Consider the following 10,850-nt stretch of genomic DNA (forward strand, 5'->3'; position numbering starts at 1 on the left):
ATACGGGTGCATACGAGTAGAATTGTTGATGAAACTGAACGAGGATGTAATTGTAAGCATTTTTGTTAAGTAGAAGTATTTTGATAAGTGTATTTAAGTCTTTCAAAAGTGTATAAATACATATTAAAACACTACATGTATATACATTTTAACTGAGTCGTTAAGTCATCGTTAGTCGTTACATGTAAGTGTTGTTTTGAAACCTTTAGGTTAACGATCTTGTTAAATGTTGTTAACCCAATGTTTATAATATCAAATGAGATTTTAAATTATTATATTATCATGATATTATCATGTATGAATATCTCTTAGTATGATATATATATACATTAAATGTCTTTACAACGATAATCGTTACATATATGTCTCGTTTAAAAATCATTAAGTTAGTAGTCTTGTTTTTACATATGTAGTTCATTGTTAATATACTTAATGATATGTTTACTTATCATAGTATCATGTTAACTATATATATATCCATATATATGTCATCATATAGTTTTTACAAGTTTTAACGTTCGTGAATCACCGGTCAACTTGGGTGGTCAATTGTCTATATGAAACATATTTCAATTAATCAAGTCTTAACAAGTTTGATTGCTTAACATGTTGGAAACATTTAATCATGTAAATATCAATCTCAATTAATATATATATAAACATGGAAAAGTTTGGGTCACTACACTTATTAGGTTTCTATCTGCTTTACTATCAGTATATTAACTGTAATGCTGTATAATGTTTGATTTGTTGTGATCTCACTAGTATGATGAAATGGTTGTTAGTTTTCATTTAAGGTTTTGCCAACTTAAACAGACGGACTCCTTCCGTTTGTGATCAGTGTTCAATCAACACGGCACGTTATTATTCAGTTATCTGAACTGATAACGAGGGTTAGGATTAGAGCTTAACTCACTAATAAACCTAGTACTCTACTGAGGATAACCTCCGAGATATTGTTACACTTCAGTTATACGACTAAGTGACATACTTCTCACTGCTCAAAGAGAACTCCGATAGTTCAGAGATAAGTAGGTCTGTGTAATTGGATCATGCAACCAGATCAACATCAATCCAAGCATAGTCTTAACATAAGCATAATTACCTTTCCCTAACCCAATACTGATATCTTGGTCAACATTTCCTTGATCTGCATACTTTGGATATCCTCCCACTTTATTCACTTTTTCTGCATTTAGGACCTTTAGCTAAAATCAACTACTATCTTTTATCCACGTAATTTAACTAAAAGACAATTATCCACTTGATCTTCAATTCGTTAATCAGCATAAAATTCGACACTAGGTTAACTTACACCTTCTACACCTTAGAAAGTAAAGTAAATTTAGGCCCCGCAAAATATAAATAAACGAAGACACTGTGTGCTACCGAATCGAGCACCCTGCGACCTAACGACACCACAGAAATAAAATCGTCCATTAGTGGCATATCAAATCACTAGTATATTTAGATCAGATCTGCATTTTTTACTTTACGTCAAATCAGTCCGAATCATTCCGAATCATTCCAGAGGCCAAATAAATTCGAGTTTTTGTTTCTTGATGAACACCGATCAAATTACTCAGAATCTGTTGTTGTTACTTTGATTTGAAGATCGAGAAACATTTAGGAAGATATAAGGATCATGAATTTGTTCTTCGTTTGTAGTAAGAGTCATTGATTGAAGATTTAGGTGTTTGAGCTCATGTTGATCTATTTGTGAATTTTCTACTTATTTGACTTTCAAAAGTCAAAATCTGTTGAAATGGTGTTCTGTTCGTATGACTAACAAGTAATTTTAATGGATTTTGAAGATCAATTCGAGCCCGTACAAAGATGGACGGATGATAAAGGTGAAGCCCAGCAACCCATCAGAATTGGAATCTTTAATGGGTTCAAAAGAGTATACAAAGTTCTGTGAAGAAGAAGAAGATGCTTCTCACTAGATTGCAATATACATCGTGTCCTACCACTTTTTTTTGTTTCTTCCTCAACTAACTGATATCTCTTTTGTCTTCAAATAAATCATATTATTCAAAGGTTTGATCTTCAATTATCTATATAAATCATGGTACAAGTCGAAGTATATGATCGATATCTGATTCCGTTTAAACGTTTTCATTAATTTAGAATAATTAAAATTAATAATTACTGATAACGATAATTGATGAACAACCTGAGGGGTAATTTATGAAAGTAAAGGAATGAATTTGATTTTATTATGGTTTATGATTTTGGGACTAAATTGAATATTGACGAAGAAGACATAATTACGCTCCTCGTCCCTGTAGTTTAATGACCTTTTTACCCCCACATGTTCTGCACGTGATAGGAGGGTAACGGCAAAATAGACAGAAAGTAGACGGGAGGACGAGGGATGTAGATTTTAGATACATTAGGGACGAGGGATGCACAAAAAAAAGAAAAAGGACAGGGAGTCAAAATTGATGTAAAGTTCAGGGACGAGGAATGAAATTTTGTCTAAATATAATGAAAGGGTAAATGAAGAACTTTTGATTGAAGGAAATCTATAGAACCATGTATTTTTCATTTAAATAAAAAACGGAGACTTGAAATTAATGGTTAAATATCATAAATACTCATGCACATAAATAAGTTCTCCAGATTCTCTCTCTATCTAAATTCTCTATGGATTATCTTCCTATAAATTTTTTTTTTTTTGAAAAGCAGATATTTGTATTACTCGAGATCAAAACATAATGTACATTATACCTTTCATCGCAAGGCGAAAGGATGCCGAGCTAGAAACCTATGCCTAATAAAGTATCACAACATAGATATAAAATTACAATAATAAAAGAGAGGTTGGATTATGTAACCAAACATGCCAATCAATCTTTTTCTTTTTGCAACGGTTTGCAACCCAATCGTAACTCTTGATTTGAATTTCGCTAAGTGCATTCAGAGGAGTCCATGAAATCTTCTTAAAAACTTTTTGGTTTCTATTCCTCCAAATAAGATAACAAGTAACCCATTCCACTGCTTGCCATAAGATACTACCTAATTTGGAATACGACGAGGGAGTAGAACTGCAAAGAAGATTGTCAAAAGATAGATTGGCCGAATCAAAACCCCACCATTCCCGAACCTTTCTCCAAATAACTCGAATATGTTCACATGATAAAAGAGAATGACTAACCGATTCAGTTTCAACTTCACAAAGAGGATAAAGAATGGAATGAAGATCAATTCTCCACTTATCAAGTTCGGACAAGACGGGGATTCTTTCCTTCTTTTCTCTCCAAACGAAAACCTCCACCTTTTTTGGAACAAAATTGTTTTTCATAGTCACCGATGATGTGCCATTTGTAGTATAGATTTTCGACATAATTTGTTTTGCTAATTTTTTTGTTGTAAATAAACCATTCCCGCTTAACTTCCAAGAAAACGTGTCTTCTTTATCCGGATATATTTTAAAAGATGATACCAATTTCTCAAGCTCATCAAATTCAGATTTCGCACGTTCCGACAAACTCCGATGTAACATCCCGCCTTTTTCCGTTTATTTTCCGTTTAACTATTTTAAAGTCCGTTATATAATTATAACATCTCCCGTTAACACGCGTTTTAAAATATCTCGTTTAGGTAATTCACGCACCCGATTCAAATTTGAGGGACTAAACTTGCCATGAGGCAAAAGACTTGACTAGGTCAACTAGTCAACCAAGCGTTCTCCTCCATTCATTCTCCTCTTTCTCTCTTTTACTACTTCAACTTTTCTCTCAACCTTCAAACAAAGATTCATCATCCATTTTCAAGTTAGCAATCAAACATCAAAATAAATTACATATTTGGAATTCTTGCATCTTCCTCTTCAATTCCATACCGATTTCATTAAGTTTGAGTAACTTTCTAAAATCGCTAGATTTTGTGTTCTTGCTAATTTTGACTTATAAAAGTGTTAATTAATGTCTATGGCTCAAGTCTAACATGAATATGTGTTTGATTTGCTCGATTTGTTGTTTTGAGTAACTAGCTTGAATATGAAAAATGGGTGTGCTTATTCTTAAATTTTGTATGATTAAATGTTGATTAAATGTTTAAGTTCATGTTTTAATTGTGTTACTAGTATCATTAGCATCAATTTGATGTGTAGATTGCTTCAGAAAACTTCATAAACTTGATTATTGATTTTGGTGATATTGGTTAGGGTTTGATAGACCTAAATGTGAACATTTGATGCATTGAATGTCATGAAGTGTTGTTGGTAAGTGTTTAGTCGGATTGTATGCTTGATTACCTACAAAACAGCGTATCATATGTGTGCATTAATTTCCCGAATCATCTAAGTGTATTTATGAACTTGAAAACATTTATAGAGAGCATTTAATGAGCTTTCAATTTGATTTTGATTATTGTAAGTGATGATTTTGGTTGATGGAATGTGGTTAGTTGTGTTCCTTATCAAAATACCTTTCCAACGATATAAGATACATGTTTTAGATGTTTACGGATCATAATTTGCGTTAAATTGAAGTTTGGTTCGAGACTTGTTATGTTTTAAGGCAGTCTCACTGAAACAGATACAGATGCGGCGCATCTGCTGCAGATACGGCGCATCACATGCAGATGCGGCGCATCTGATGGCTGCCATCCGATTTTTTTTTCCGTTTAATTCCCGCTATGCTATACATGTTCGATTAACATGAAACTTGGCCAACATACTTATATATGCTTATCTTTCATAGAAAAATTGTCGGATACCCGATTCGACCCTGTCGACTTTGACTTTGACCAAGTTTGACCAAGTTTGACTTTTAATCAAATTTAACCGAATACTTATGCGATCGTTTCTAACATACTTTTATACTTGAATCTTGCATGAAACTTGACAATTTGATTCACATGCTACATAATCGAGTCGTAATGAGCCATATGACTAATTGAACATCTTTGACCAATCGTGTTTACCGTTATTGATACGACCTACTTGTTTAGGTCAAGACTAGCATTCGTTCTTGCACATGTTACTTTGTGAAGTACTTATTCATACGTGCACTCAAGGTGAGATCATAGTCCCACATTTTCAACAACTTTTACGCTTAAACTATGGGATGAGAAACATACGTATCATACTTTTAATACTTTAAACACAAGTACGAAAACAAACATTCCACGTGAGAGTTTGAACAAAAAGCCTCAATTCAATTATCATTAGTTACACTTACAGGGTGTAAACGAGAACTTATATTATGTGATCACATGGGCTTGACGAGCCTCATTCGGACGGTTTGCTACCGTTAGCGGATGAAATATATTTTTGAGAATAGTGTACGTTCTAACACTACGTTACAGGGTACAAAACAGTTAAGTCTTGATAATTGGGTGCCCGCGATATAAATAATAACTTTGGAATGCAAATGATTTGGATAATCAACTATATTAAATCTTGTGGTTCAAATACAACGTTTACTAATACACCTATGATTTCACCAACGTTTTCGTTGACAGTTTTCTATATGTTTTCTCAGGTCCTTGAACGCTATGTGATACATGCTTCCGCACTCTTTTTGATACTTGCTTGGATGTCGAGTATATATATGCATACATGGAGCATCTTTTGGCTTATTTTTCAAAATTGTTTCGCATAGGTTTCATTTGTACATTAAACATTGTAATGTAACTAGTCGTGGAACTACCTTTGTAAACTTGGAACACTTTTACATTTGAAATGAATGCGACATATTTTGGTCAAACGTCATTTTAAAGACTTATGACCACGTAACGGGACGTAAGTAGACGGCGCCGTCAATGACGATTTTGTCGGGTCGCTATAGATGGTATCAGAGCGTTGGTTGTAGGGATTTAGAGTTCATTGGTGTCAACCCCGAGTCATAGGGTACATTAGTGAGTCTAGACTACAACCAGCATATAGACTTGAAGTAGGATTTGTTTGACTACTTGTGCATTATACTCAAAATCTTCTATCATATCTAACTCTTATTCAATCTTAATCTCACATTGCTTAATTTAATTGACATGCCTCCTTGACTTTATGAAATCATGTCGAATGCACATATGAATTAGGGTAATATAATTGCCAGGATTATTTTACGGTGACTCATATGAACGTTCTGACATTATGGCATAAAGAATTTAAGACGAGTCAAGGAAATTTTTCTCTCTATCCTTATTCCATGTCACGGTTAGTATTATTAAGAATACTAATCAACGATATTCTTGTGATTTGACGGAACAATGCCTCCTCGCCGTGTACCACGCCATGAAACACCTGAATAAGCTCTACAACGAATGATAGCCACCGCCGTGGATGCGGCCATGGCCGGTCACTCATCCAACAACAATAACAATAACAACAATCACAACAACAACAACAACAATGGAGCCGGAAATTCAAACGAGGGATGCTCCTATAAAGCTTTCATGGGGTGCAAACCTCACACTTTTGATGGAACCGGGGGACCGGTTGTGCTCATCCGATGGTTTGAGAAAACGGAAGCCGTCTTTAGCATAAGCGGTTGTTGGGACCAAGACAAGGTCAAGTACTCCACTCACACTTTTGCCGGTGTCGCTCTCACTTGGTGGAACACCTATGTACAATCGGTGGGTACCGATGAAGCCCACGCCCTCTCTTGGGCCGATTTAAGGGAAAAGATGATCATCGAATATTTCCCTCGTGAAGAAACCCGAAAGCTCGAACAAGAGCTAAGAACTTTAAAAGCGGTCGAAAACGATCTCAAGGCTTATAATCAACGATTTTCTGAATTAGCCTTGATGTGCCCAAACCTTGTGAACCCCAAGTCTTCAAGGGTTGAACTTTACATGGATGGTCTTCCAAAGAGCATCAAACATGGGGTATTGTCATCCAAACCCACTAATCATCAAGAAGCTTTGAATATGGCCCGCAAATTGATAGAAACGGTGGACGAAATTGTAGTACAGGCATCTAAAGCCGAGGATAAGTCGGGTAGCAACAAAAGAAAATGGGAAGCCACTCCATCAAGCAACTACAACAACAACTTCACCAAAAAGCCTTTCACTTCCGACGCCAAGAAAAGTTATGGCGGAAATAAACCTTTTTGCAACAAATACCACAAACATCACTATGGTGAATGTGACAAATCATTTTGCCACCTGTGCTAAAGGAGTGGTCATGTGGCCAACGATTGTAGGAGTGCCGCCCCCGTCGCTCAAAAGGGGCCCAATGCACCAAAACCGGGTGCTTGTTTTGAATGTGGCCAAACGGGTCATTTTAGAAATGCATGTCCGAAGAAGAAAGCCAACCCCAACACACGCAGCCGAGCTTTCAACATTAACACCCAAGGGGCCCGAGATGACAATGAACTAGTTACGGGTACGTTTCTTCTCAACAAATCTTATGTTTCTTGCTTATTCGATTCGGGTGCCGATGAATGTTTTATATCCAAGACTTTGGTTCATACTCTTAGCACTCTACCACTCCCCCTAGATACTACTTATGCCATTGAGGTGGCCAACGGGAACCTATTGAGTGCCGACATATATTACCGGGGGTGTACGTTAAACATTTTGGGAAATGAGTTTGAAATTGACTTGATACCCATGGAACTAGGGAGCTTTGATGTAATAATCGATATAAATTGGTTAGTCAAAACAAAATCTCACATTCTTTGCGATCTTAATGCTATCCGGATTCCTATCGAGAACGGTGAACCCTTGATTGTCTATGGCGATAAGAGTTGCACCGGACTCAACCTCGTCTCATGCCATAAAGTTAGAAAACTACTCCGCAAGGGTTGTTTTGCGATCCTTGCCCACGTTAAGAAAGTCGAGTCCGATGAGAAGCATATCAATGATGTGCCAATTGTTAGTGACTTTTTCGATGTATTTCCCGACGAATTGCCAGGTCTTCCACCTCATCGACCGGTTGAATTCCAAATCGATCTTATTCCTGGAGCCGCAACCATAGCACGTGTACCGTATACACTTGCTCCATCTGAAATGCAAGAATTGCAAAGTCAAATCCAAAAACTGCTTGACCGTTAATAAGAAAGATGGATCCCTACGAATGTGTATCGAATATCGTGAACTAAACAAATTGACGGTTAAGAACCGATATCCTCTTCCACGCATCGATGACCTCTTTGATCAATTACAAGGATCTCGTGTATATTCGAAAATCGATCTCCGCTCGGGTTATCATCAATTAAGGGTTAAGTGGGAAGATGTCTCCAAAACCGCTTTCCGGACTCGTTATGGTAGTTATGAATTTCTTGTAATGCCATTTGGTCTCACTAACACACCGGCGGTGTTCATGGACCTTATGAACCGCGTGTGCAAACCGTATCTCGATAAATTTGTTATTGTGTTCATCGATGAAATCTTGGTCTATTCTAAAAGCGAAGAAGAACACGAACAACACCTTTGACTCGTGCTCGAACTCTTGAGACAAGAACGACTCTATGCCAAATTCTCCAAGTGTGAATTTTGGTTGAAGGAAGTTCAATTTCTTGGTCATGTTGTAAGTGATCAAGGTATTAAAGTCGATCCCGCAAAAATCAAAGCCATTAGCAAATAAGAGACTCCTACTACTCCTACTCACATTCGTCAATTTTTGGGTCTCGCCGGGTACTATCGTGGATTCATCAAAAACTTCTCTTTGGTTGCACGTCCTCTAACCGCGTTAACTCACAAGGGAAAGAAATTCATTTGGGCGACCGAGCAAGAATCCGCGTTTCAAATCTTGAAGACAAAGCTAACCACCACTCCTATCTTGTCACTTCCCAAAGGCAATGATGATTTTGTTGTATATTGCGATGCCTCGAAACATGGGTTTGGGTGTGTATTGATGCAACGAAAGAAAGTCATTGCTTATGCCTCTCGACAACTAAAAATTCATGGACGGAACTATACGACACATGATTTCGAACTCGGAGCCGTTGTCTTTGCACTTAAAATGTGGAGACACTATCTTTATGGAACCAAGAGTATTATCTTCACCGATCACAAAAGCCTCCAACACATCTTCGATCAAAAGCAACTAAACATGAGACAACGATGGTGGATTGAAACCTTAAACGACTACGATTGCGAGCTTCGTTACCATCCTGGGAAGGCAAATGTAGTAGTCGATGCCTTAAGTCGAAAAGAAAGAGCGGTGCCTCTTCGTGTCCGAGCTTTAAACATCACCATCCACACCAATCTTAATAGTCAAATTCGTATAGCCCAAGACAAGGCTCTCAAGGATGAAAACATCTCTCTCGAACACTTGAACGTCCTCACCTCTCGATTTGAAGTTAAGGAGACTGGACTCCGATATTTCACCGGAAGAATTTGGTTGCCTAGTTATGGGGACTTACGAAGCCTTATTCTAGACGAAGCCCATAAGTCAAGATATTCGATTCACCCCGGTGCCAATAAGATGTACCACGACCTCAAAGAACAATATTGGTGGCCAAACATTATAAGGGACGTTGCTACTTATGTTGGAAGGTGCCTAACTTGCTCCAAAGTCAAAGCCGAACATCAAAGACCGTCCGGACTACTTCAACAACTCGAGATCCCGCAATGGAAGTGGGAAAGGATAACGATGGATTTTATCACCACACTACCAAAGACGGTGGGCGGTTATGATACTATTTGGGTTATTGTTGACCGTCTTACCAAATCCGCACATTTCATCGCCATGAAGGAAACCGACAACATGGAAAAACTTACACAACTTTACATTAAAGAGATCGTTGCCCGTCACGGTGTGCCTTTATCGATTATTTTCGACCGAGATGGCCGTTTTGTTTCTAGATTTTGGCGTACTTTACAAGAAGCGTTGGGAACGCGTTTAGACATGAGCACCGCATATCATCCACAAACCGATGGACAAAGCGAACACACAATCCAAACATTGGAAGATATGTTACGAGCTTGCATTGTTGATTTCGGAAAGGCTTGGGAAAAGCAGTTGCCATTAGCCGAGTTCTCTTACAACAATAGTTATCACGCGAGTATTAACGTCGCACCATTCGAAGCGTTATATGGCCGAAAATGTCGTTCTCCTCTTTGTTGGGCCAAAGTAGGAGACACACAAATCACCGGACTCGAACTCATTCATGAAACAACTGAGAAGATCGTTCAAATCCGAGATAGGCTTCGGACGGCCCGTAGTCGTCAAAAGAGCTATACCGACAAAAGACGCAACGACCTTGAATTTCAAGTCGATGATCGCGTAATGTTAAAAGTCGCACCTTGGAAAGGTGTAATCTGTTTCTGGAAACACGGGAAGTTAAATCCGCGGTATATTGGTCCTTTCGAAATCTTGGAGCATGTTGGAACCGTTGCTTACCATTTAGATCTTCCGCCTCAATTGAGCTCCATCCATCCTACTTTCCATGTATCCAACTTGAAAAAGTGCATTGCCGAACCCGATGTCGTCAATCCCTCTCGAAGAGCTTACTATTGATGACAAACTTCATTTTGTGGAGGAACCGATTGAAATTGTGGACACCTCCGTCAAGACGTTAAAACAAAGTAGAATCCCGATCGTTAAGGTCCGTTGGAATGCCAAGAGGGGACCCGAGTTTACTTGGGAAAGGAAAGATCAAATGCAAAGAAAATACCCTCATTTATTCGTGGTTTCAGAAATGCAAGATCTCGAGGGAGAAACAACGACTACTACGCCTACTTAAATTTCGGGACGAAATTTCTTTTAAGGAGTAGGTAATGTAACATCCTGCCTTTTTTCGTTTACTTTCCGTTTAACTATTTTAAAGTCCATTATATAATTATAACATCTCCCGTTAACACGCATTTTAAAATATCTCGTTTAGTAATTCACGCACCCGATTCAAATTTGATGGACTAAACTTGCCATGAGGCAAAAGACTTGACTAGGT

The 10,850-nt window shown here is 37.7% G+C and overlaps 1 protein-coding gene across 1 annotated transcript; it reads right to left on the minus strand.

Annotated features, from left to right (window-relative positions):
• Positions 1-2,806: 2,806 nt before the first annotated feature.
• Positions 2,807-3,508, minus strand: LOC139874713 (uncharacterized). The gene has a single exon (XM_071862120.1). The coding sequence runs from the start codon at positions 3,506-3,508 to the stop codon at positions 2,807-2,809; it is 702 nt and encodes a 233-aa protein (XP_071718221.1).
• Positions 3,509-10,850: the final 7,342 nt, after the last annotated feature.

Source organism: Rutidosis leptorrhynchoides, chromosome 11, assembly GCF_046630445.1.
Source record: "Rutidosis leptorrhynchoides isolate AG116_Rl617_1_P2 chromosome 11, CSIRO_AGI_Rlap_v1, whole genome shotgun sequence".
NCBI lineage: Eukaryota > Viridiplantae > Streptophyta > Magnoliopsida > Asterales > Asteraceae > Rutidosis > Rutidosis leptorrhynchoides.